The following is a 27,932-nucleotide window of genomic DNA, read 5'->3' on the forward strand; positions in this document are numbered from 1 at the left end:
ACTCTAACGAGGAGGCCTAATCCCCTAGATTCCCAGGACACTGGGACCAGAGTCCTGAAAACAGCTTTGCGGGGCCTCCGTCGTCCGCGCAGCTCCAGTCCGGGTCTTGGGGACGGCCCTCGCGGGGAATGTCCGGGACTCGGGTCGGTATCTTTTTGGCCTGGGAATTTCCAGCGTGTGGAAAAAGTCCACAAACTTAGTCCTCGCTGCCCGCCTCGCCTCCTCCGGCCCTTCTCGGTGCCCACGCACCCCCGATCGAACCCGAGGATGAGCATAGGGTGTATTTTAGGCCTGCTGGGCTTCCCCGCCCCTTCTGCCTGGCAAGAAGAAAGCCGGCGCTATAAAGGAGGCCGGGGCCAAGGACTGGCCTCCTCCTGCCACGAGGTCAGCCAGCCAGCGAGCTCTAGAGAAAGAGGCCGCTTAACTGTTCTTTATCATGTAACCTCAAAAGGAAACCCTTCAGTCTTCTGATGCTCTCACGTACTTGGGGGCATTATCGCTGCTTACAGCTGGAAACAGTTGATTTGCTTTTACGTATTTGTGTGACTTGAATCTTCAAATACAAAGGTATACTTTTATTCTTTGATATTCAGTATGAAAAGGTATCTAAGCAGCTAAGCTGCCCTCAACAGGTTCCTTTCCCATGTTCTTTCCTTGGGAGCTAGATGTCTGCTGTTTATAAAGTAGTAACATTTGCTTTGTGGCAAAATATTGTGGGACAGTGGTTTGTTTGTTTGTTTGTTGTTTTAGGGATGCAGATTGTTTTGATATTTTGGTAATAGCTTGAGTCATGTCTGTTTGCCTTGAAAGGCCCAGGGAGAATTAGGATACCGGTGGAGGGTGCATTTGATGGGTGATGAAGATTGTTGACTTTGTATATCTAATGTATGAATTTATCTTAAGCTGGTGATGGAAAGTGGTGTACCTGAAGGTGGGAATTTCCCAGGTTTGACGGGTGGGTTTAAAGGTATACTTTCTCTTAAGGGTAAACATGAAACAACAGTTTTGTTTGTTTATTTGTTTTTTGAGACATGCTTTTTCTGTGTAGCCTTGGCTGTCCTGGAACTCACTCTGTAGATCAATCAGGCTGGCTTTGAACTCAGATATCCTCCTGCTTCTACCTCCTGAGTACTGGGATTAAAGGCATGTGCCGCCACACTTGGCTTTATGAAACTGCCTCTTTATGGAAAAATATGTGATGAGTAGATTGAAATAGTTTATAGCATACCCTAGGTAACTCTCACAATACCTCTGTAAAACTGAAATTTATGAATGACCATTTTATGAATGAGGGAACCATCGATCTAATGATGGCTGGGCTGAACCTACAGGTTCCTAACAATCTATCTGAAATGGTTAAGAGACTTGGCCATGGGAAAGCACACGTCTCTAGATGGGCTGGATTAGAGGTTCTCTAGCTGACCTTAGTGCACTGACTGTCTCAGGCACTGGGGCTGGCCCAAGGAGGATGTGGCATTTATCATGTAAATTCTAAGCACTTGGCAATACACTCTTCATTTGAATCTGGCATCTAAAGAAATAAGTACCTGGTTGTGGGAAATGGTTCTTTTTGTTTCTCTTAGTTCAATGGTTCTCAACCTGTGAGTGGCATCTCCTTAGGAGGGCTTGAATGACCCTTATCACAGGGGTCACATATCAGATATCTTGCATATCAGATATTTACGTTACGATTCATATCAGTAACAAAATTACAGTTATGGAGTAGCAACAAAAATAATTTTATGGCTCAGGGTGACCATGACATGAGGAAGTAAGTGTATTAAAGGGTCACAGCATTAGGAGGGTTGAGAAGCACTGTTGGACAATAGGTTGTTTGGATAACAAAATAGAAAAATGTCCACGGCCCATTAAAAGCTTAAGCAACATGTCATGGAAAGATGTTTTTATTTGGCTTGAGAATACAATGTGCTTTCTACTCCCGCCAGCATCTCTCTAACATTTTGCAGGTTAAGGACACAGCTGGGCAGGGTAGAGGTGACAAGCCCTGAAGGGACAGAAGTCAATCTAGGATGCATCCCTGCAGGAAGTCAGTGCTTGCACAACACATACTGTGGTTGTGAACTTGGTGGCATTCTGGGATACAGGGAAGGCCAGGGTTAGTCTATATGCTGTAGAGATACTGAGATTTTTGGCCTATGAAGGAAAAGGGGACAAACCTGTCTGGTTTTTCTTTGCCCTGAAAAAGATCCCGTTCTCAGAACACAGAAAGTAACCTTCCTAAAAGCTGCAGTCTCCTTGGAACATGGTCTCCGGGAAGGCTTTCTGATGGTTCGGAGACCATTCACAAATCACGCTTGAAGACTGTTTCCTTTTGGCTATTGGCTGACACTGATCTGGTGCCCTCTTTGGTCTCTTGCCCTCAGCTTACCAAGAAGATCCTGAGGTCCATGCTGCACGTCACCTTTTGGTCTTGGCTTGATGCTGAAGTCCCGAGGGTGAGCAGGTGAATGTTTCTGAGTGGGATCTAAGCATCACCTCTGTCTTGGATGGTATTGTCAGTATGGGAAATGGACGTTTTATTCGGAGAGTTCTGAGGTTTGCAAAGCTCTTAATTTAACCAATTTTTCAAGTTTACTTACAAGCAGATAATTATGATTTATGAATCAAAAGTTTTTGGTGGTTTGGGTTTTTTTAGACAAATACATTGAATTTCCATTGTTTTCATTGGAGGAGGCCATGAACACATCTAAGAGGGAAATCCAGCCCTCAGCTGACTGACAGTTTCAAGATTATGAAATCTTTCACGGGCTCAGAGAGCATCATGTCTGGATGGTGGGTGGGTGAGGAAACTCATTTGAGCTCACTTCTGCGGTTTCTGATCAAAGCACTTTCTGTTCCTTCAGTTTGGAACTGAGAGGCCCCCAAGTATTTCATGGAGCAAATATTGAACTTGACGCTAACCTTTATAAGCACTTGTTTTAGGAGCTGAACTTGCAAGAGCTCAGCTTTTCCTTATATTACCATTTGAGGTACAGTGACATAGACGTAGAACTGAGCAGTTGGCATAGAGTTCCCCAGATAGAATTAAATGGTAGAACCTAGATTTGCCACCAGGCCAGTTGGAGAGGGAAGGTTTTCCCAAAGGACTCTAATACTTCTTGGCTGAGTCTTATTCATAGTTAACTGATGCAGTTCTGCTTGATAACCACCATGATAATTCACATTTGGAGGAGACCACAGGAAAGTGCTCACACAGAACATCTGCAGAGCTAAATGTTCATGAGGCGTGTTTAGGAAAGAATGTGTTAGGAACTCTCTATAGAGCATGCAAAAGTACAGAAACAACAGCAAGATGCCTCACTCTGAATGGCCTGCGTGCTCACTCAAGTGACAGTCACAACTGTTCTCTGGTTGCCTGTCTCTTCGTACTCTCTTGTCTCCATCAGTGTCAGGAATTTTAAAAGCACTGCTCTCAAGGAAGGGACAGTTTCTGTTCTTTTCTCTACAAGAGAAGTTTTCTTGTAGTATATCTTTTTTGTTTGTTTGTTTTTTGGATTTGTTTTTTTCGAAACAGGGTTTCTCTGTATAGCCCTGGCTGTCCTGGAACTCACTTTGTAGCCCTGGCTGTCCTGGAACTCACTTCTGTAGACCAGTCTGGCCTTGAACTCAGAAATCTGCCTGCCTCTGCCTCCCAGAGTGCTGAGATTACAGATGTGCGCCGCTACCACCCGGCTATCTTGTAGTATATCTTTAAATATTTCAAAATATTTAAAGAATGATGGCAGAATTATATGTGACATCAAAGTTGGGAGCTTTATGCTGTGAGCCTGTGTTGACAAGTATCTGTTTAAGTCTTTGCTTTAAGTACTTCTGACTGGGTACCCAGAAACCAAATTGCCAGATCATGTGGTAACTTTGTAAATAACTTTTGAAGCTGATTTGAATGATTATTATTATTGTCTGAGTGTGATGGCAACTTTCAGAGGACAGTTCTCTCCCCTTTCACTATGAGTTTTGGGGATTTGAACTCACTGAAGCAAGTGCTTTACCCACTCATCCATTTTCCTGGGCCTGTGTATAACTTTGGAAGCTTTGTTATATTCGTTTTCAAAGTGCCTTTGCCATGACCATTTTTTTCTTTTAAATTTTTTTTTTATAACACACACACAATATGTATGTGTATGTGTATGTACATATATATTATATATACCTATAACTATACGTGTGTGTGTGTGTGTGTGTGTGTACACGCATGCACGCGCAGGTCTGAGGACACCCTAACCCTGTAGGCTCTGGGGTTCTCCTTCTACCATGTGGGTTCTGGGGCTCCAACTGATGTCTTTGGGCTTAGTGGCAAGCCCCTTTGCCCACAGAGCTGTCTTGCCAGCCCTGCCTATCTCTTCTTAACTCATTTTGCAGCGTTTGGCTGAGTACTGTGAATACATACATAGTCATGTGCACCTTGAGCATACGTCAACGACTGATAACTGAGTTGGGAGTAGAGACTCTGCCCAGTGGTTCTGCATTCAGCACGACACTGATTGAAACAAAAAGCCTTCCTTAAAGTCTACTCCCACTTTAGAACCAAGCGGACGGCTGGAAACCGCACCGAGGAAAACCACTAGGGTAACGTGCTGGACTCCACATACACTAGATCCTTTAAAACATTGGGTCTGCTTGCCACCGGAATGCCAAATTCAAAAGAAATCCTGGGAGGTCTCCCAGAGATTTAAAGGGACCAGAGCTACAGGGCAATTCATGGATACAGAGGCTAAGCCTGTGTGTCTGCAGGTGAATGGAGAGAACCCAGAGGGTGGGAATTGGGTGTCTCTGACTTCACCCCACCTCCTTTCTTTATGCCCCATTTCCCCACCTCCACATTCATAACACAGAGATGGTCACGAGTTTTTCTTTCACAAATACTCCATAATGGGTGAAGCAGTGAAAATGGCCCATCTTCTAGTTGGAGTAGCTGACCAGGGCAAGTTCTTTGGGAAGCTGTAACAGCCTTTTGCTTTGGACCTCTGCTAAGGGAAAGAAGGTGGGTTCAGTATGAGATGGGAGGGAGACAGGGCCGGAGGAGTCTGAAAATCCAGTTTTCTGGGTCAGGCTGCTGAACTGACCCTCGAAGTCGCTAGTGCCACGTCAGATCAAACGTGATCGCGGAGGCGCGTGGACCAGGGCCTTCGGAGCTGCTTGTCATCCTGCGCCAAAGTTTGAGAACTCTTGAACAACCAAGGAAACCAGTTTTGTTTTTCTGGCTTGTGACCCAGGAGGTACCACGTGGTGGCAGCATTCATGGGCCACTTCCATTATACTGCATCTGTTTGTCTAAGCTCCAAAGTTTATGGTAGCCCAAAATTTGTGTATATAAGGTGAAGTGATTGAAGAAGACACCCCCTCCACATTTTAAATAAATGATTAAACAAAGAAAAAATTAACTGAAAGTTTTAGAAAATATTTCTGCTCATCTGCTGGTCCCACTGACACAATCCAGATAAAACCAATTCCAAAATCTGATTTCACATCCTCTAAGGTATGGTCCTATCCAATCGACTGGTCCAGCTATGGGTTCAGCCTCTCTTTAAAAATGTTAGTAGCCTATTGGTAAAGGTTCCTGTGTTGGCCATGTGAGCTGACTGTGAGATGCTTTCTTGAAATTGGTGGGACAGTGACTGCTCTGATCCATTGCAGGGAAGAGGTGAGATGCAGGCGGGGCAGAACCGGAAGTACAGGCTCCCCGGCTTCCTCGCTTCTGTCTGTGATGTACCCTTCGCTGTCAGCCTTGCCGTAGCCTGACTCTGTCCCTTCTGTGCTTTTCAGTCCATGGTCAACCCTATGGATTGCACTTCTGATTCATTTTCCTGAAGAGCATCCTCTTTCCAGTTCTGTGGGTACCACGCCAGTTCCTGTGACAGTGTCCCACTTACCTACATGCGCACAGCTGCTGCTACTGGTGTTCTCACCTTGCTCTGAAATCCTGACTGGCTCCCCACGGCTTATCCCAGCAACTTTCCGCCATTTTCACAGAGCTGAAGCCCCGTGGGAAGGAGCTCTGAACCTGACTTCAACATTGTCCTCTTTTCTTAGGTTTTCTTCAAGCTAGGTTGGTGAGCCAAAGGCATCAGAATATTTAACTATCAAGTCTTAAATACATATTTGAAAAATAATAATAATGATGGCTACCGTCATCGGTGTGCTAAGCATATCATATATGCTACCTCATTTAACCTATACATGGACCAAAAATCCTTAAATACCCATTTTAAAGACGAGAAAAGTAGTCCTGAGTGCACAAGTAATAGTGGCTGGTTGTTAAGTGATTGGATGGGATTTGGACCAAAGTCTGCTTTACTTGAAGGCCCAGTGATTTCAAACAAAGATTAAAAAATATTACAGGCAAGAGCTTGAATAAAAGCTTGAAGCAAGAATCAATGTGCTGTTGTCTAACGTGTATCATGAGGATATAAATATACTGGAATTGGAGATTAGTTGCCAGAGCTGTTGTTACAGTGAAGCAATTTTCTGACGTAGCTATTCAAACCAACAGAAATTTAGTGTTCCAGAGAAGGTCAGTTGGTAAAATGCTTGCTGTTACATAGCAATGCAGACCCGAGTTTGATAGCCAGAATCCATCCTTAAAAAAAAAAAATGCTGGGCATGGTGGTCGTGATTGTAATCCTATAAGGATGAGGCAGGGGTAGTGGTCCATGCGTTCGCAGGTCAGCCAGTCTAGCCCACTCTGTGAGCTCTAGGCCAAAGAGGGAGCCTTTCACAATACAGCACAACACAATGCAATACAACACAACACTACACAACACAATGCAACACAACATAAACTCGGGTGTATGGTGCCTGAGATATGACACTCAAGACTGATACTTTGGCCTCCACTCATACCTGCATATATAGGTGCACTCATACATGTACACACACACACACACACACACACACACACACCAATAAAAAAAAACAATAACAACAAAAAACCCCAACCAACCAACCAACCAACCAACCAACCAACCAACCAACCAACCAAAAGCAAACCCCATAGGTTCTTAGCACACTGTTCTGGAAACAGGAAGTCCAGGGTTAGGGCCAGCACGTTTGACTGGTCCTGAGGCTTCTTGGCTCAACCTGCACTTGTATCCTTTTCCATGTGCGTGCACAGGGCCCCTGCACAGGGCCTTTGCTTTGTGCACATCACTGGTGCCTTTAAAGACACCCTTTAAATGAATTGGGATAGGGCTCCTTTTGACCTCACTTTATCTTACCTCTGCAAAGGCCTGTCTCCAAATCCAGTCTCATTTTGAAGTCCCAGAGTGTGGGACATCAACGGAGGCATTCTCTGGTGATGGGGAGGCGGTTCAGACTGGAACAGAATTGATAGCAGATTTGGTAGACCCACGCTTTAGAGGAATTAGGCTTAGGAAGTGATTTGATCTAGAGTCTGTCATTGGGCCCAGCAGCTGAGCAGGAGAACTGCCTTCCAAAACTTCTATCTAGTTTTGCTGTCTAGTCATTTGTTTGTGAGAACAGATGCCTTCTTCATCAACCACTTCTCCACCTTATATAGTGATGGTGCAGTAGGGGTTACTCACTTAACCTGGAGCACAGCAGTTCAGCTAGACTGGCTAGTCAGAGAGCCCTCAGGAGTCTTCGCCTCCTATGCTGGGAGAATAGACTTGTAGGCCATGTACTTACATTTTACATGTGTGCTGGGGACTTGAACTCAGCACCTTATGTTTGCATACGAATCAGTTTAATCACTAACCCACCTCCACATCCTCTCTGGTTAGTATTATTATTGTTGTTATTATTATTATTAATTATATTTTAAAAAGTTACATTTATTTATTTCTGTATTGTGCATGTATGTATATGTGAGAGGGTGGGCATGTGTGTGCTCTGCTGGATGTGTAAAGATCAGAAGACAACTTTTGAGGGTCTGTTCTTTCCTTTTACATGTGGGTCCTGAGATTGAATTCGTGTCTTCAGGGTTGACAGTAAGTGCCCTTTTACCCTCTGAGCCATGTCCTTAGTCCTCCAGATGAGAGAGTACAAAGGGGTGGGGAGGGACCACTTGGGAGAAAGCGCTATTAGAACTTTCTTATAGTGACATGAAGGAGAGACAGCATCACATCATTAAGTTGTTTAGAAATTTCTGCAAAGGTGGGGTGTGAAGGGCGAATGCATTTGGATGTGCAGGTTCATGCGTGCACATGCAGAGGCCAGAGCAGGACTTCAGGTGTCCTCCTCCTTTTGATGTCTGCTGCTCAGCCTTGAGTCAGGGTTTCTCAGTGAGTCAGAACTTGCCATTTCTGTTAGGCTGGCTATTGACAGCTCTCAGCATGAGCCTGTCTTCACCTCCCAATGCCAGGGCTGCAGGAATCAACTGGACCTGACGTTTTAAGTGAGTGCTATGGATTTGCACTCAGGGTTTTGTACTTGCAACAAAAAGTGCTCTCAGCAAACCAAAATATCTCCATAGGTTGTGAAGAGAGTCATTTGGTGAGTATATTGGTGTAAAGAGGGAATAATGAGTTGGGTCATCTCCCTTCCTTCCTCCCTTCCTCCCTCCCTTCCATCCTTCCTTCCTTCCATCCTTCCTTCCTTCCTTCCTTCCTTCCTTCCTTCCTTCCTTCCTTTCCCTTCCTTCCTTCCTTCCCCTTCCTTCCTTCCTCCCTTCCTTCCTTCCTTCCTTCCCCTTCCTTCCTTCCTCCCTTCCTTCCTTCCTTCCTTCCTCCCTTCTTTCCTTCCTTCCTTCTTTCCTTCCTTCCTTCTTTCCTTCCTTCCTTCCTTCTTTCCTTTCTCTCTTTCTTTTGTATGTCTATATGTACATATTTGTGTGTGCGCACACACATATGTGTGAGGTGTGCATGTGTGTACATACGGAAGCTTGAGGAGAAGCTTGGGTATCCTACCTTAGGTGCTGTCCATCTTTGTGTCTCTCTGTGTGTTGTCTGCACATGCATGTGTGTATGTGTGTACACATATGTGTGCTCTCGCACTTGGTATTCCTTACATATGTTCTAGGGATTGAACTAAGTTCTTCATGTCTATACCGCCTGAGCCGTCTCCCATAGGTTAGGTCTCAGACCTGTCAGTCACACTTGTGGCAGCATGGGATGAGAATTTAGAGGTACAGCCAGCCCTAGCACCTGGAGGCTTGACTCAGGGTCAGAGCTGAGCTTGTGGGTGATATTTAAAGTTCAGGAAGAGTAAGATTAAAAAAAAAAAAAAGAAAGAAAGAAATTGCAGATCTGGCGTGCACTTTTAATCCCAGGAGAGGCTGGGGAATCTCTATGAGTTCAAGGCCAGGCTGGTCTAAAGAGTGAGTTTCTGCTTCAGATGAAACAAAAACTGAACAAACCACAAAAAGCCCAACCCAAAGCAGAAGTCTCAGGTGTCATTTGCTCTGTGTGGAAGGCAGTAGGACGGCTTCCCCATTCGTCTGCAACAGTGCTTCTGTCGTTCTTTCCCTTCCCTGAGGCCTGGCACATCAGACCACTTGCCCTTCATTTTGTAGCAGTTTGATTGTTATCTGTCCCTGCCGTGAATGTAAGCACCACAAGGTTATTGTCCAGCACTGCCCAGCACACCACCCGGGAGTGTCCAGACTGCTATACCTGCTCTCCTTAAGCACTGACTGAACGAATCGATAAATGCATGCGATTCTGTGACTGATAGAATTTAGGTTGGTTTAAGTTGGTTGTAGTCCAGATATTGCCTTTTTGTTTCCTGCAGAAGGTTTTTTTTTTTTCTTTAACAAATGTCGTCTGATAAATGAACACTGGCACAAATCAAAAAGACTCATCCTGAAGCATTGGTCTTGGTTCTGTTTGCATTTCCCCAATTCGTGCTTTCCCCTGACTAAGGTCACTGGTGTCCTCCTTGGTGACTACGTTTCCTTCTAAGAAACTACAAGTATCTCTGTCTAAAAAATCAGGCCTTTCTGGTTATTTCTAGATTATCTGTTTGCATCTACATTTTTTGTTGTTATTTGTCCAGTTTTGGGTTTCTGCTCGCCCTCTTTCCCCTTTCCTTGAACTTAGACTGTTACCGTATTGCAGCCGTGTGGGTATCGGGGCCCCAATTACAAATAACAAGTATGCCTGTCGCCCTTGCCTACCTGGTTCTTCAGTAATGTTGCTGCTATGGAATGGGACTATAAGTCGGTTAGGCATTGAAACCAACCCATTCTCTCATAAGGAACCGCGCAAAGTACATCAGAGACTATTTTAAAATTCTCTTATTATTACGTACCTCCTCTCTCAGCAGTCTGAATTATATAAATGATCCTGGAATTGTTGGATGAAGGTTTAAATGAGGGTGCTTCAAAAGATGGGGAATTTCTTTTTGGTGGAGAGAGGAACAATTGAAGTCACTGGGGAATTGTCTCAGGAGCCCCAGACCATTGTGAAGATCATATGAGGCACAGAACACCATTTGGTAAGAGTCATACTGGTCTGGAAACTTGGGGAAATGGCACTGATCAAAGATTCTAAAACTTTGGACATATAAAACTAAAACCCAACAAAACAAAACAAAAACCAAATCCTTGCTTTCATCCTTAGCTCTTTCTGCAGAACCTTTTTATTTTTTATTTTTTGGTCATCTGACTCCAGACTCTGTTTGTTGTGTTTCTCTGGAACTCTATATTGTATTGGTTGATGTAGGTGGATAGAGAGGTTGCCCTACAGGCATGGCACAGGCCTGTAAAATCTAGAATGAGATTCAGGAGCTGAAGTTTGACTTGATGTTCGGAAAAAGGAAGAATGGAAGAATGTTGGGAGGAGTGCTGATTTGCTGAGTCATTGCTGATTTGCTGAGTCATTGCTGATTTGCTGAGTCATTGCTGATTTGCTGACTCATTGCTGATTGGCTGACTCATTGCTGATTGGTTGAATGGCACATCTTCAGGAATTGTTCATTCTAAGTTTTCTAATGTATTAATTTAACAGTAGAATATTTTAAATGACATCCGGCACCTTCTTAACCAGTTTAATGGTACAAATGTGAGAGTGTTTGCATGCGTGGGTGCATGCGTGTGCATGTGTGTGTGTGTATGTGAGAGAGAGTGCGCATACGTGTGCTATGTAGAGGCAAGTTATGACTGACAGGTCTTTTTTATCCTGTGTGTAATCTATTCCTCCTTCTCTAGCGTCAGACACAGACACAGAAATAGGTTTACTCATAGCTCATAATACAGTATAGAAATGGCAAGAGAATTAATATGCAGTTTTTGGAATATGTCCAGTATGTTATATGCATTTCACATTATCTCAGATGACATTTAAAATTTGGTTTAAATTTTAGTTTTTCTCAATTTTTAGGAGCATAGAACGTGATTCTCAGAGATGAAGGAATTTGCCCAAGGTCATATCACCGGAAATTGCTAGAATTGGGTTTGCAGTCATAGCTCAGAACCTCTAAGGGCCTCTGCTTCAATCAGAGGGTGGAATTTTCTTTTTCCACAGTAGGCCAAATAGAAAGATTTGAGGCTTTAAGGGCCAAGAGAGAAGTTGGAGGATATGATATAGGTACTTAAACAGGCACTTAAAATGAATGATTAGAAATTGTGAAAACTACTCTCAGGTAGCATTTTGCACAGAGAGTTGGGTTTAGCTTAGAGCCTGTGGTCTCCAGTTTCTGACTCATGGTATACTGAAAATGTAAACAAAAGTGTTCTCGGGGGAGGGAGGTGATTGTTCCGCTGATTGTGATTAAGCCTGTATGAAATCCACATATCTTTCAATAACAAAGTTCAGATATCAGGCTTCCATTCTTCCCACCCATAGCTATGCCTTGTATTTTATCTGCCAGCATAAGCTGTGGGTGGCAAGATCTTATCAGCCACCACTTTAGCTTTTGACCACTGACTTTACTGATGTCACTTCCATCTTTGACCATTCTTCCAGCCCTTACTTACACTAGAGAGAATGCAAATAATACTGTACTCAGTGTGTGGTGGACTTCGAGGAGTGATGGCCACTAGCATTGACAGTATCAGTATGCCAAAGTGTAGATTATATTTTGTGGCTATCATTTTTAATTATTTCATCGGTGATGCCTATTTTGTACATGACCTAGGCTGGTTTCTTTTCTTTTTTCTTTTTTTCTTTTTTGGCTCTTAAACATTTCTATAATTGCTGTTTTTATCTGGCACACCCTACTTCCTTATTTGTAGAAATTCAGAGTGAGTCTCTTTTAAAAGCAAGGACAACAACAAATTCTTTCCCCCAACCAAAACCTTCAAGTTTTAGATGCTAAAATGAAGGGTTGTACATTAAAGAATATCCTTAGAAACTGTTCTAGAATTAAAATTCTGGCACGTAGGCATTCATGTCTTTATCTAAGGCTTGGCTGACAGATGTACACTATTTGTATTTGAAAGGAAAGGAAGTTAAAGATGGCGCACTTGCTAAACCCAGCAGTTGAGAGGCTCGAGCACTGTAGTAAGTTTACACTTATCTCAGTCTATAGAGTGAGTTCCAGGGCAGCCTTGGGTACAGAGTGAGACCAGGTATGCTGCCCCCAACTTGGCAAAAGGAGACTTGAATGTGACATTTCAAACTTTGTGTTGATTAATATTTATTTGTATGTAACTCTTATGACTTTTACCTGTATGTATATATGTATGTATGTATGTATGTGTATGCATGTATGTAGTATGTGCACCATGTATGCCTGGTGCCCTTGGAGTCCAAAAGAACATGTTCGATCCCTTGGAATTGGAGTTGACTCCTGTACAACATTGTAGTTGTGAGTTGTGAGTGAGTTGTGGATTCTGGGAACTGAATCTGGACAGAACATGCAAGAACATGAATATGCAAGAACAGCAAGTACTTTTAACCCATAAATCTTACATTGAGCCCTCAAATGTAAAGGTTTTGAAAAATATAAATTGGTATTTAAGTCAGTCTAATCAATTTTTTTTTCTTTTTGAGACATTGCTGTATTGTAGCTGAGGCTAGCCGAGATCTCACTATATAGCCCAGGCTGATCTTGGACTCCAAATCTCCTTGCCTCTGCCTCCCAGGCAGCACTGGTATTCCAAGTAGATATCACCCTGCTTTCAGGATCTCTGTGCGAGTGTGTTTGGGGCCTGAACCCAAAGCCCTTTTCCATGTCAGGCAAGATCCCTGCCGCTGAGCTACATGCCTAGACCCTGCTAACTTTTATGTTTTGATTCTTTTCATCCACTGGCCTGGCTTGAGCTTTAATAGCTCTTTTATTCATAGTTGATTTTTGTTAGTGTCTTGCACTGTTCATCTGGAACATATAGTTAATTGAGTGATGTAGATTCACTAGTGCCTTATCATGGATATAATGACACACACACATGTACATTTCATAATTTAAAAATTATGATTATGAATAATACCACACCGGCCCCATCACCATGTCTTTATGTAAGTATTGGGAGGCTAGCCAACTCAGGAGATCTGACAGAGGTTGCCTCAAGTTCTAAGTTTTCATTAGAAACCTTAAACTCTATCAGTGTCAATAAATACTGATAGTTCTTCTTCTTTTTTTCTTTTCTTTCTTTCTTTTTTTTTTTTTTGGATTTGCTTCTTTTGAGACAGGGTTTCTCTGTGTAGCCCTGGCTGTCCTGGAACTCACTCTGTAGACCAGGCTGGCCTCGAACTCATAAATCCACCTGCCTCTGCCTCCCAGAGTGCTGGGATTACAGGTGTGCACCACCACCGCCTGGCTGATAGTTATTCTTCTTGATAGAGCAGATTTATTTTGTAATTAAAAAGAAATCAGAATGTCGGGTTTGCCACTCGCATGAAATTGGTATTTTGTGACAGTGTTTGATCAGCACGAATGGCAAGCCCTGTTGTTTGCCCTGGTGAGCAGAGCACTCTCCTTCTTCTTCAGAGCACTATTTTTCTTTTTAAAGATTTATTTATTTATCTAATGTATATGAGTACACCATTGCTCTCTTCTGACAACCACCATGTGGTTGCTGGGGATTTGAATTCAGGACCTCTGGAAGAGCAGTCAGTGCTCTTAACCCGTGAGCCATCTCTCCAGCTCCAAAGCACTCTTCTTAAAGACCATTATTGTACCTCAAGGTACTGTACAAACGTCTATGTCTGTCTCTTCCTTCACAAAGAAAATTAACGCGTTCCATATTTCAGGGATCAGTATGAATAAAATTTAGAATCATGATTCTGTCTAAGACGTCTGTGAGTGAAACAAATGGTCTTTTCCCCCTAGCCTTAAGTCATAATTCAAAAAGGTGAGTGCGCATTTCAGATACCTCAACACCAGCTGCATCTGTACGTAGACATTCGTGTAATATGCTGGGCTGATATCAGGTGAGGGAGACCAAGCGGCAGGAGCAGACTGTAGCGCTGTCCCTTCTCCAGTGGAAGTGGAATTCTTCACAAGAGCTGTTTGCTGTTGGCTGAGGTGCCCCGTCATTTGAAAGCAGCAGTGTTGTTAGTTCTTCCCCCCTGTCCACTCCCCTTTCTCTCAGAAAATCAATGAGCAGTACTGCCTTCGTGCCTGCTCACTTTTGCCAATACAGTACAGTAGCTCACCCTCTTAGACAATGGAGGGTATCTCTCCATTTCAAATATGAAATACTGTTCTAAACTATTTTTGGTATTAAGAAAGTTCATTGCATTTACCCTTAAAAAAATTCTGTTCCATTTTTAGAACTCTGAATTACTGGTGTTAATGTGATAATGGTGTTACGACGTTACTGGTACCGTAAAACAGTTCGAACTGTTCTGTGGTATGAAATACAATAAAGTAAATTATTAACATCTGTACCGCCAGGGTGTCTTCAGGTCACTTTGGAAGAGAGTTCTCCTTTCCACGAGTCACAGAGCTCTAGGATATAATATTTCCATCTTTTCCCTTGTCCTTAGATGCAGGCGGTGCATCTGAGTCTAGAAGGCTATAGGTCTTCTCATTTTCATCTTTAAAACAGCGTCAGATCCACGTTAGACAAATGAGGATTTTAATCGCTGTGACAATTCATGTGTGTGTGTAGTTTGCACATGTGTGTAGAGAGGAGACAAAGATCTGAACGGAGGGCAGAGAAAAGGTGATGGAATCAGAGGGTGAAATCCTGTGTGCTAGGAGATTATCTAACTAGTGGGGACAGGGAGCAGCCAGTGGGGGAAGGAGCTGAGTTGGAAGTGAGCATAAAGACAGATACGCATAAAAATGCCACAATGGCATGCATTGGTTTTGTATGCTAACTTAAAAATTAATCACACAAAAAGGACACAACATTATTCAAGAGCCTTTTAATCAGGCCTATGGAAACAGTGGGGAGGAAGAACCAAAGGGTGACTGCTAGCAGCCCACTGGCCCACTTGACACAAGTGGGGTAAGCCAGAAAAACAGTGTTTGTACTAGTCACCTATGACCTTCCGACAAAGGAAGGGCTGCATTTACACCAACCACAGCACTGCCCTTCTGCAGGAGTCACAGCAGTCTCTCTTGCCGACTACAACCAGGGGACACGCCTTCAATCTGGCTGAGTGGGACCAGCTTCCGGGGTGGGGGATGGGGCGGGGAGTGTGTCAAGGCTGCACCTTCAGAAGCTGGAGTTGTGCTTCAGAAGCTGCAGCTGCCGGAGTGAGTGCTACACGTCACTTGACACTTCTGTTCTCAAGGCTGCCTGAGCACTGAACAAGAAAGACCCCAACAGCTAACAGTTAGGGAATCCAATCCCCTCATGTCCCCATGTCTGTTTATTTCCAGAAAACAAGCAGGTGTGTGAAAGGTAAGACGTCACTGACAGGAATTTTAGCTGTGTTTTTAATCAGGCTCCACACCTGCCCAGCCCTGTAGCGCTGTGGGCTGCCTGCCGCTCACCCCCATCAGCACTGCTGGATCTGTGGATTCCGCCTAGCCGAGCGACTTACTTACTTACTTAGCGATCTATTTATTTCTACCTTCCCCTTTGCTACTGTTTCTTCCGCTTAGGCGGTGGCAGTTCACTCTTACTGGCCACTAGGGCTCCCCCCGCCCCCCTCACCCGGTCTCATCGGCTCTAAAACCGTTTCCAGATTCATTTTTGCCTGCTTCAGATTCTTTGAGTGAGCATCAACCTTCTAGCATCTTCTCTGGCCCCTGAAGCTGCTCCACTGAGGTTACCTTTTACATTTATGCTATTTTCCCTTTGGCAGTCCTAAAAGGCACTGCGAATTCTTCCCTGACCCCTGGCCTTAATTCTTGGCTGATGATTTTCCTGCAAACGCTCTAGGGCCATCGTTTGGGCTCATCTCAACACCTCATTCTTTGCGAAGACTTCCCCCTTCCCCCGTTTGACCTCCCCTCTCCACAAGAACGTCTCTCTTTTTAGGCTGTTCACTGAACTTTGTACCTCTCATGATGCCTAATCATAGTCAGTTTCTTTTAATGTGTGTGTGTATTTATCTTACTGCTACGGGTTAAGATGTTACTTGAAAGTTTAGACTTAATCACTCTTTCTCACCCTTAAAAATAAACTTCCCTTGACGGTTCGCTAGTTGAATTTTCGGTGATAGTATAAATATTAAAAAAAAGTATTCAAGATCAAAATCCCAGTGTTTATCAGACACAAGATCAAGTTGTGCAGAATAAAACATTACATAATATATAAAAAACATACAAATATATTCATGCATGCACATGTATTCATCATTTAGCTAGAAGACTTTAGTATTGAAGGATACGAAAGGGTGGTTGGTCATTGCTGTTTATTCCAATACTGTACCTAAAAAAATGGTTACTTATGGCCCAGATATGAAGTTAGAAAAACTGCAAGCGCTCTGAAATTGAGTCCAGGCCTGAAAGTCCTCGGGCAACCGCTTTCAGGTTTGGAGGCGGGTTAAGGGATGGGAGGCACGGGAGGAGACTGAACTCTGCACGCACAGGTCTGGTTTCCCTCCCCCCCCCCCCCGAACTGGGCGGATCCGTTCTCGCAATAGCCCGGGGCTCCCGCTGGCCCCCGGGGATCGCAACCCCTACCCGGGCGGCTTGTCGCGGACCCCGGGTAACTGGGGACGCGGTGCACCAAGCGCAGGCCAGCCGGGGAGGCTGGGAGCTAGCACGAGCGAGGGTTGGGGGCGCGGGTGCTAGCCGGGGTTTCCAGGTGAGCCGCCGGAAAACAACCGGTCGGCCCGGGCGGGGCGGGGCGAGGGCGGAGGGCACATTGCCTCATCCCGGGCATTTTACTGGAAACTCGACGCATCCGGAGGCGGGGCGGGAGGCAGCCCAGGCGCCGCCAATGGCCGGGCGGGGCGCGGAGGTGGGGAGGCTGGCTCACTAAAAAGCCCGGGCGCCTCCGGGCGCGCACGTACTAGTCGCTCTGCCGCAGCCAACCGCGTAGCCAGCCGGTGGCGCAGGTGTCAGGGGACTCCGAGCGCCTAGCCTGGGAGCATGATCGTGGACAAGCTGCTGGACGACAGCCGCGGCGGAGAGGGGCTGCTGGACGCGGCCGGCGACTGCGGCCTCATGACCAGTCCGCTCAACCTGGCTTACTTCTACGGCGCCTCGCCTCCTTCCGCCCCCGGCGCCGGCGACACCGGTTACCTGTCCGCCGTGCCCTCCGCGCCCGGCTCGCCCGGCTCCGACTCCTCCGATTTCTCCTCCACTTCCTCCGTATCTTCCTGCGGGGCCGTGGAGTCCCGTTCGAGAGGTGGCGCCCGCGCCGAGCGCCCGCAAGGTACCCACCGCGGGACTCCGCGCCCCTCCGAGATTCGAGGTTCACACGCTGGGAGGATGGGGCGGGACTCCCCCCGATTGTCTAGACGTCAAGCGGCCCCTGTGACTTCCTTAGCGGCGGGGCAGACACGAATAGTCATGAATGACTAGATGCCTTGTCCTGATTCTGGCACGTTGTTCTTGACTAGAGGTCCGCGGAGTCCAGCGCCCTGGGGCTCCAGCTCCGAGGACCCTGCTGGCTAGCGCGCTGACTTCCTGGGAAAAGAACTTGAGAGTCTCGGAATCTCTTTTCTCCTATCTAATAACCCTTTCCCCTTTCACTTCTCCCCCGCCCCCGAACTCAAGAACCTCTGAGAACTAATTACACTATTATGAGCTTTGGGGGGGCTGGTGGAAATAGAGTTTCCTCCTTGTAACTCTTTAAGTGAGAAGCAGTGGCAGAAGATAAAGCGTCGGGAACTGGATTTAAAGCCTCCCTTGTTCCTAATATTTCTGTAGGGATGAATAAAAGAAAAACCACGTATTGTGCTGTAGAGGAAGGCCGGGTTCAGAAAAGTGATTTAGTGTTCTGGTCTTAGTTTACGATGTTGCCGTTTCAGAGGCCTGTTCAGAATTCTGCCCTCTTGTTTTCTCTATGTGCTTGAGAATGGAAAAGTTACATCTAGCCAGGACCTTTCTTTAGCTGCGGATTGCATGGTTTCCTTTCTTCACGAACAGAGTTGCATAATTTGGGGGGAAACAGGATGCAGTTGTGGGTAGATTTAAACATCCCCTAAATTATCTCAGTTGTTGGAGCTTCTCATCGCAATTATTTTAAAAAAAAATAATTTTTGTTCCCTGCTGTTCCCTACTGCTGGATAGTGAGGTGTGCGAGCCGAGACAGCACTTTCTGAAGTCCATAGGCCTATTGGCCTATGACATCTGGCTGAACTGATTGTTTCGAGTTCTTGGTTTACCACACACACCGCTGTGGGGGATTCCTGAAACTGCGTTTTCTGCTCCCTGTGACGTGAGCGTGGAAGTTTTAACTCTTGTCACTCCAGAGGAGTGCTGTTAGATTCTGGTCGTTTTGGGTGTTTGTGGAAATTCCTGAACATAAATTGAAAGGCTATTTGATCATTTTATTTGTCCCCATTACTGTCTCTTGTGTCACACTTGTGGCATAGATAGCCAAATGTTCTCCATTTGTTGTCCTGTTGATCTTCCAAATATGTTCAATTCATGTACAAAAGCTTGTTACATAGTTGTGTCCAGGAGTGGAATACTGTACTCATAGTACATTCTAAACTGCCTCCTGAAGTTTTAAGGTGAACACGCCTGTTTCCTTTTTACTTAGAACGCCCATGTACGTAAGCGAGGGGGAAATCCTGTGTGTGTCTGTGGAAATCTGCTAAGTGAATTTAAGCAGCTTTCTTGGCACAAATTAATGAAGGAAATACTAAGAAATCTCAAGTCCCTATTGCTGGCTTTTTAATTGTTCGGCTTTGGTGCCTTGAGATCTTTAGAGGAAGTTTGTTCCTTGTTAGGTGAGTGGCATAAAGGTACTTTATAATTTCTATATGAACATAAAAGACTTTGTTTTTAAAACTACAAATGCCTCATTTATACTCTGCTCCAAGGATTTCTCAAAGTCAAGAATAATTATATATGTAAGTCTACAACCTTGGCAAAACCTCTGATCCTATTTCATGAGTAAATAGTACTGAGAGACAGAGTTTCTCTGTTTGTTGGCCCCCAAGGATCCTAGGCCACATTAGGGAGCACTGTAATTCCTTAGGGTGCCTGGTTGGAAGATCTGCCAGTGGAGAGCCCTGAGAAATACCGGGTGCTGATAGTGGGAATCCATTGACCAGAGGCTTTGCAGTCTGCTGCTCGAGGGCTTTATCCGGCAGGCTGCAGTCTTTGGGGGCTGTTGGGATTCGTGTCCGTGAAGAGACGTAATTGAGACTTTCGTCCTTTCCTTCTGAACAGTTGAGCCCCATATGGGGATTGGCAGGCAGCAGAGAGGACCCTTTCAAGGCGTGCGAGTGAAGAACTCGGTGAAGGAGCTCCTACTGCACATCCGAAGTAACAAACAGAAGACTTCCGGCCAAGCCGCGGATGAGTTCAAGGTGGGGGCATCTGTTCTTTGTTCTGAGTGGGTGGGCGTTGTCTGCTAACCTAGGTCCACTAAGTCACTCGTAGTTTTTCATAGATGACCAAGTGCCTAGGACAGGAGATAGCTATCTGTGTGTGTGCGTGCTGTGGTCGCCTTGCCCTCGGCTCCGGGCCAGGGGTGTATGAGAAATTTAATGAGCCAACAAAAGAAAGCAGTTTGAGGTGGAGGGGAAGAGAACTTTTTGATTAGAGAGGAATGAATCAGATGGCTTTACTGATTTCATCCTCACCAGGATTGAATTAGGCTAGAAGTGAAAACAGAGAAAGGGGATTGGGGGAGGAAGAGTGGAGGTAGCTACTTTGTCAGGATTTATTTTCCCAGAGGCTTACGGTGTAGGGTAGAGGGTTGGAGAGACGGATCTTCACCGAGTGAGAAACCATTGTGTATGTACTAAGTTGGCCCCTTTCCCTTGCAGACGCAGAGTGTGAACGTTGAGCAGCTGACAGGTAAAGAGCTCCAGCTATTTTTTTTTTTATCGTCATCTTACTGGTCCTTTTCGAGGGAAATGACTCCGTGGGGGATAGAAATGGAATTTGTCAAGTTGGAATGATGACAGATTGCACATTCTTTCTTTGGGAACAGACTTGAAGAGTGCAGTATCTGTGGTGGGGAAAAGAAAGGGGCCTGATCCTCTGTCCGATGGACCGGTTTGCAAAAGGCCAGCTCTGTTACCCACTCACTTTGTGGTAAGCATCTCCCTGTTTTCCTCTGAACACTCCTCTGTGCAACAATTTCTGGGATATTGTTGCTATTAAAATAAACAAAACAAAGAAAAAATGTTTTTTGCTCCTTGTGATCACTGAGTCTACCCCTAGCTAACTAGCTCTTGGCGTTCTTTTAAGGAAGTGATTATGAGAGTTGCTTTTTCCCTCTTTCCAGACATCACCACAAACACCTACACCTGGGGAGAGCATGGAAGATGTTCGCCACAGCGAACCCAAGCTGGATAGCAGTGCTGCTCTGCTTCAGAATATTATAAACATCAAGAATGAGTGCAACCCAGTTTCACTAAACACTGTCCAGGTTAGCTGGATGAGCCCCGTGGTTTCCCAGAACTCCCCAGGAGACCAGTGCCAGGATTTCCATGGAGGCCAGGCTTTCTCTCCGCCTCAGAAATACCAACCATTCCAAGTCAGTGGCTCTCCACAGATGATGGACCAGGCGTCCATGTACCAGTATTCGCCACAAGCACAGAACATGCCGCAGCCGCAGCCGCAGCCACCACAGCTGCCACCGCCACAGCCACATCAACAGAATTATCCCCACAACCCACCTCTGCAGTTCAGTCCTTACTCCGGAATGTCCCAGTCTCCCAAGTATGAGTCCAACCTCTTTGATAATCAAGATCCGCAGTTCTGCACGAGCCAAAGTTTTGTGTCTCTACTGACTGGCCAAGGGGACTCTGAGAACATTGCTGTTCCTGCTGTTCAAGCTTCCCCCAGCGTTCCACCCCACACCGAGACTCAGCTGCAGAACTTCGGCCTGATGCCAAGCAATGCCTGCGAGGCCGTCCGGGCGCACGATACTGGTTCTCACTCGCTAGGCGCTTCCCTGTCACTCCAGAACATCATGGGAAGCCCGATGACCACCACCCAGCTAGGGAAGTCGTTTTTTCAGTGGCAGGTAGAGCAAGAAGAAAGCAAATTGGCAAATATTTCCCAAGAACAGTTTCTCGCAAGGGATGGAGATGGTGACACGTGAGTATCTTTTTTATCTCAAGTCCTTTCACACTTGAACCTTATTGGTTGGCATGCTGATAATGATTCATATTTCAAGGAGGGATGCTCCTTTTATCTTTTTTTTCCTCGAAAGAAATCACTTTTAGTTTTAAATTAAAAATATGTACTTTCTGTGACTAGCCTGCTCTGAAGATTAATGTAGATTGTATATTTAGAGCAGAAACAGATCACGACTAGGCATCAATGTGGAGTTAATCAGTAGGGTAGATCCTGTTCAGTACTAATTAATGTCTTTATAGCTTTCGGCAAGTTACTTAAAATCTCCACACTTCTATTTCTTGACATGTAAAACAATAATGTTTTCAGTCATAGAGTTTTTATCAGTATTAGAAAAATAGGTTTTAAATGCTCAGCCTTATTCAGCATTCTTAATCATACTCTGTTTCAGTATTTTGGAAATAAGGAGAATTTTGCTCTGATCAACCTAATGAAGTCAGAAACAATTCCTCTCTTTCCCTTGCCTCTTCGCCAGGTTTCTCCATATCGCTGTCGCCCAAGGGAGACGAGCGCTCTCCTATGTTCTTGCGAGAAAGATGAATGCCCTTCACATGCTGGACGTTAAGGAACACAACGGGCAGGTGAGGTGGTGCCTCGGCTAAGATGGGCTGTGCTGGAGTGAGCAGTAGTCAGCCTCTGGCGCACAGTGTTTAAGAGCCTCAAATCCAGAGACTTCAGTTAATATTAACTTTGAAATATTGACTTTTTGCCACCATTAACCTTGAGGTTATTAATGTTAACTTTGTAGTTGTTTGGCCAAAGATTGCGTATAATTAAGCCGCACCCTAAGCTTATTTTAGTTTCCTTGTCTTGCTGCGTTTGGTTGCTTATTAACCGGGTTTATTTTCTTTTCTGTAGACATTCCTCTTGGCCACAGTTTAGTTTCATATTCCTTGTTATGATAGTGAGTGCTGTAGGTTTTTTTTTTTTTTTTAAATCTTCTCTTCAATATGTCCACAGAGTGCCTTTCAGGTGGCTGTAGCCGCCAATCAGCACCTCATTGTGCAAGATCTGGTGAACCTGGGTGCCCAGGTGAACACCACTGACTGCTGGGGAAGGACACCTCTGCACGTCTGCGCGGAGAAGGGCCACGCCCAAGTGCTCCAGGTAAGAGGCCAGAACTAGGCTGCCACTAACAAAGCGCCAAAGACCTGGGGGCTTGGGTATGAGACGTTTCACGTAGACTGCTTGTTAAAATAATGCTTTGTAGTCGATTCATTTATTTCTTAGCCCAGTAGTAGAGGACTGTTTGTCTGCCTCACCTGAGGATAACAGGCGCGTATTTTAAAACTTTGCAGGCCATCCAGAAGGGAGCAGTGAGGAGCAATCAGTTTGTGGATCTTGAGGCAACGAACTACGATGGTAAGCAGCTGATATTTTATTGGTTAGAGAACCACATGGAAAGTGGGGTGCATGAATTCTATAAATGTCCTACTAAGACAGAAAGTAAATAAAGCTAGTTTTACAGGTAAGACTGGCGTTTAAACCGCCTAGGTATATGTGGATTATTTTACTAGGTTTTATGGAGACGTTCCAAGTGCAACGAGGAACCATCCTAAGGATCTAAAAAGCTTGACCAGGCGCCTGACTTCCGTTGTGCTCTTTTTCCTAGGCCTGACTCCCCTCCATTGTGCGGTTGTGGCTCACAATGCGGTGGTGCACGAACTGCAGAGGAATCAGCAGCCTCATTCGCCTGAAATGCAGGATCTCTTACTAAGGAACAAGAGCCTGGTAGACACCATTAAGTGTCTGATTCAGATGGGAGCCTCAGTGGAGGCAAAGGTAACTTCACAGTTAGGGATTGGATGGGGAGAGAAGTGGGCGTGGCATGGAGAAAAGTGGGCGTGGCAGAGGCCTGGCTTGCAAGTGCAGATTAACTCCTCCCCCCTGGTTTTTCAGTTGGTGGAGTGAGGGGCTTTATATATGTAGTTCAGTAGCTTACCTTTGAAAAGATGATTCCGTCCGCTTTCTTGATTTCTTTTTAATCTGTGGGTTATCCAAACACACAAAATCCTTTAACTATGAGGTCAGTTAATCTTTGTTTAAAAGAAGCTGGAAATCAATGTTACTTTGGCTTCTGTTTTCATGACGGTGCTTTTTGGAATGATTTTATCTCTTTGTGGGTTCTGGAATTTGACTTTTTAAATTTTGATTTTTTTAAAAGTATTTTTATAATTAGATTTTTAAATGTTTTCTGGGTGCATGTGTGTGGGCCCACGTGGAGGTCAGAAGATAGCCTGCAGGAGTTGGTTTTCTCCTTCACTCAGAGTCCTGGCCCTCAGCTCAGCTGTTTAAGATTGGTAGCATGCACCTTTCCCCCTGAGCCATTACTCTGGCCCCCTGTTAACCTGGGAAATACTCTTTTTAAATCTGGGGATTATTTATTGATTATCTTCTGTGTCCTGAAACATCGTGTTAAATACGTTGGGGATTCAGATGCCCACGCGGGTCCCCGAAGAGCCCAGTCCTCTCCCGATATAGCTATATACGGTGGCTGCCAAGTCTGGAAACATAATGCATCATCAGTGGACTTTGATATAAGAAAGTACCACTTTATATTTCTACATTTTTTTGACGGCTGCTCTGTGTATGAGTAGAATGTGACAAGAATCAAGTAGGAAAATTAGTTGGGAATACAAGGGGAATAGGAGAGGCCCTGCAACCTGTGCTTTAGGGCGTCTATGGAGAAAGAAGCGCCTGAAGGCATCTCTAAAGCTGCTTTGGACATTTGAGAAAGGGCCAGAGCATAGTGTCTAAAGCAGCTGTTCTCAACCTGTAGGTCACGACCCCTTTTGGGGGTGGGGGGAGTGTCAAACCACACTGTCTCAGGGGTTCCGTATCAGATATCCCACATAACAGATATTGCGTTATGATTCATAAGAGTAGCAAAATTGCAGTTATGAAATAGCAACGAAAATAACTTTTGGAAGGGGGGGTAGCCAGCACACCGTGAGGAACTGTATTAAAGGGTCGCAGCGTTAGGAAGGCTGAGGGCTGCTGCTCTGAGGCGTGGCCCCTGGATTTTGAGTCCTTGCCTTTCTCGCCTTCCCAAGGATCGGAAGAGTGGCCGCACCGCCCTGCACTTGGCAGCAGAAGAGGCAAACCTGGAACTCATCCGCCTCTTTTTGGAGTTGCCCAGTTGCCTGTCTTTCGTGAATGCGAAGGTAATTTTCAAAGCCCTTCCCCCCTCGCTCTCCACGGCTCTGAGCTCCGAGCTCCTTTCCAGGAATTTCCCTCTTCCTGACACCTGCGCCATCTCTTGCTTTTGTCTTCAGGCGTACAATGGGAACACCGCCCTCCACGTGGCTGCCAGCCTGCAGTATCGGGTGACACAGCTGGACGCAGTCCGGCTGTTGATGAGGAAGGGAGCCGACCCCAGCACTCGGAACTTGGAGAATGAACAGCCGGTGCATTTGGTCCCTGATGGCCCTGTGGGAGAACAGGTGAGGGCCGCGGGAGGGAGGAGGGAGTGGATGCCTTTAGGCCCTTCCAGCGGTAAGATAAAGAGGGAGGAGATCGTGCAGGGCCTAGGCCAGCTGACGCTCTGCAGGTAGGCTCAGGCTCGCCAGTGTGAATGCTGGAAGTGGTTCAGACACGGCGAAGATCAGAGTCTATAGTTCTGTCTACTAACTGATCCTCCGTAAGAGATGGAAAAGAACCTACAATGTGTTAAAATTATCCTCTTCTTATTAAGTGTGGTTATATTTCTTCATTGGGGCTTGAGCAGTTCCACATGAGTAAGCTTTTCTTCATAAGAACTTAATCGTTTAAGACAATTCTTTTTGGTAGACATCATTTTCCAGAGGGAATCGGGGCCATTGGTAGCGTTGGATAGACAATTATAATACACTATTAGTCATATGCTAATTTACACAGGTTAGCTTTTTCTTTGATTCCAAGCTGTCATCAGAACCAAAGTGGTCTAGTAACTTGCCCGTGGAGCTTTTAGTTTGTGGCGCTTTTCACATATATCATTCAAAAGTTAGGAAAACTATTTAGTCGGGTTTAGCTGAGAGAAGAATTGGTATTTAGAAGGGACAGGCAGCATGATTAGCTAGTGAAGGGCAGACTCAGGCCCAGTGGTCGCTGCTTCATCTTGGTATGTTGTTCCGTGCTCAGTGCTCTGAGGCATTACTGGCGTGTGAGGTTCGTCCCTGAAGGCTCTGCCGTGCTGCCGTTCACGGAAAGGGGCATCTCTTTTCCTTCCCTGGTAGGCTGTGGCCGTAGGACAGATTTTCTTATAGCACCTCTCAGCAGCCACTGAAATCTTTTCCTCTAATTGCATCGAATCTCTTGTGGGCTGACAGGGAGATGTCACAATGTGTCCAATTGGAATACAAAAGTCAGTCCCTCTAGATACGTGAGGGGGCTTTCCTGACACCCACAGAGTTATACACAGTTACTTTAACATGTGGGTATCCTGGCCACCGCTTTGACCTGGAAGTCATTGAGATGTACTGAGTGCGTGTAACGGGGACTTTGCAGTCTTGTTAACTGGAGGCTGGCTTCATGATGAGTGCGATTGACCTCTCTGCCACAGAGCCTGTCACACGTAGGTCTTCTCACCAGTGCCAGTGGTAGAGATAGGCAGAGGAATACAGACCTATTTCTGTTGCTGGTTTTCAGTTTCAATGGCACTGGCACTCAACAGTCATTACAAGAAACTCGAAATAGGCTGTAAAAGTTGTAATCTTAGAACTCTTGGGGCTGTCGAGTTGACTCAGCTGTGCTTACAAGTTAGGGGTGCTGTAGCGGGTTAATGAGGGGAGTGAAAATCTGGAAGACGTATGCCACTTTGAGCATTGCAACTACGCCTCACGATTCATCTCTTTTCCAGATCCGACGTATCCTGAAGGGGAAGTCCATTCAGCAGCGAGCACCACCATACTAGCCCCACCGGTGTGGAGCCTGGTTCAGCGACACTCACTGTCAGTTAGGCAGTCCTGATGTATCTGTACATAGACCATTTGCCCTGTATTGGCAAATGTAAGTTGTTTCTATGAAACAAACCCATTTAGTTCACTATTATATAGTGGATTATATTAAAAGAAAAGAAGACAGATATCTAATTTTCTTGGCAGATTTGCGTATTTCATACCCAGGTATCTGGGATCTATATATCTGAATTTGATCTTGAATGGTAAAATTGCCTTCAATAAACAGTAGTTTTTGGGTAGGAAAAGGACTCATGGGAAAAGACTTGATTTGTGGCATAAAGCATTGCTCATTGGAGATTGCCAGATTCAAATTAGGTGAGCTTGAAACATGAGATGGAAAAACGAAAGCATTTGAAAGGGGACAAAGTTTGGATGTGCCATCGATGCTTCTTTGGTGTGATGCAGGACCTGGTGGTTAATGCTCTCACTAGGATGTGATCTTTGAAACTGTATATAATTGTTATTTTTACCTTTTAAAATGTTGTACATATTTGTTAACCACGGACATTTGAAATGTGTAAATCAATAAAGTAGAAAAGGGCTAGTGAATTGTTTCCACTTGAAAGATTATGCACCCTCAAAGCAACATTTATTGTGTAATCTTCCAACTATAGCTTTCACAGATAAAGCAAATGGGGGAAATGGTTCCCAAAGTTGCTATGGTTGCAAATGGGCGTCTCTTGCATTGGAAACAGACACATTTGTAGGTATTTGCATATTCTTGAAGAGACTGTTTTATGAATCACCTTTTAGATTTATGTGATTTACATACGTTGTCGAAGTTTCTGTTTCTCCTTAATAGAAGTTATAAAATTTCAACATTGAAGCATAGTTTTTCGTTTTCTGTTGTCAAATAGTAATAATGTGCTGTGATGTTTATGCTACCCATAAAGATGTTTTACTTTTTAGTGTAATGTTAATTCTCTTAACATTATTTTGCTTAGATTTGATATGCCTGGAGAGAATAGATTTAGCTTTGATTATGCACTGTTTCCTTGTGACAAATATGACCCATTAAAAATGATGCCTTTTAATAGACTAATTTACTTTTTGTAGCTAAGTACTCATGTTCTTTTTTAAATATGCCCTTTGCATTGGATTGATCATGTTGTTTAAGTCAGTGTATTTTGTGGACAAGCTAAATACAGTCGATTGGTGTGTCTAAAGTGGAATGAGCCCAAGCCACACACTGACAAAACTCATGCTTAGTTTTAAATGAATATTAATAAACTCATGTTGTCTTATTTTTTTTCTGGTGTCTTATTTGTGTGTGTAGTTTGAAGAGTATTTTTTCCACTACTAAAAATTGACCCTAGGGCCTTGTGCGAGCCAGGCAAGCTCTTTAACCACTGAACTCCGGTTCCAGCCTAAAAAAAGTATTAACAACAAACACTAATATCTTTAAGTTACTTAGCTTTTGGGTTTTTTTTGTTGTTGTTGTTGTTGTTTTTGAGTACATTT

General features: G+C 44.8%; 1 protein-coding gene across 3 annotated transcripts; it reads left to right on the top strand.

Moving 5' to 3' along the window:
* The first annotated feature begins 179 nt into the window (after positions 1-179).
* Positions 180-27,715, top strand: Nfkbiz (NFKB inhibitor zeta). Of its 3 annotated transcripts, none has more exons than XM_052158104.1 (13): positions 180-567; positions 2,385-2,464; positions 19,612-19,751; positions 20,214-20,244; positions 20,381-20,484; positions 20,678-21,495; positions 22,010-22,115; positions 22,495-22,641; positions 22,833-22,896; positions 23,147-23,316; positions 24,588-24,698; positions 24,810-24,977; positions 26,372-27,715. In XM_052158104.1, the coding sequence occupies exons 3-13, from the start codon at positions 19,623-19,625 to the stop codon at positions 26,423-26,425; spliced, it is 1,902 nt and encodes a 633-aa protein (XP_052014064.1). In that variant the 5' UTR covers positions 180-567; positions 2,385-2,464; positions 19,612-19,622; the 3' UTR covers positions 26,426-27,715. The 3 variants fall into 3 exon arrangements, with proteins under 3 accessions (XP_052014064.1, XP_052014065.1, XP_052014063.1); XM_052158105.1 differs by having other exon boundaries at positions 2,385-2,456; XM_052158103.1 differs by lacking the exons at positions 180-567; positions 2,385-2,464 and adding an exon at positions 17,245-17,641.
* The last annotated feature ends 217 nt before the right edge of the window (positions 27,716-27,932 follow it).

Source organism: Apodemus sylvaticus, chromosome 15 (genome assembly GCF_947179515.1).
Source record: "Apodemus sylvaticus chromosome 15, mApoSyl1.1, whole genome shotgun sequence".
Lineage (NCBI taxonomy): Eukaryota > Metazoa > Chordata > Mammalia > Rodentia > Muridae > Apodemus > Apodemus sylvaticus.

Bases quoted from the DNA above. Each gene is read 5' to 3' on its own strand.
- Nfkbiz (XM_052158103.1), top strand. From the start codon at position 17,356: ATGATCGTGGACAAGCTGCTGGACGACAGCCGCGGCGGAGAGGGGCTG. The intron at 17,642-19,611 runs GTACCCACCGCG...CCTTCTGAACAG, and splicing joins CCGCGCCGAGCGCCCGCAAG to TTGAGCCCCATATGGGGATT. The intron at 24,699-24,809 runs GTAATTTTCAAA...TTTTGTCTTCAG, and splicing joins TGTCTTTCGTGAATGCGAAG to GCGTACAATGGGAACACCGC.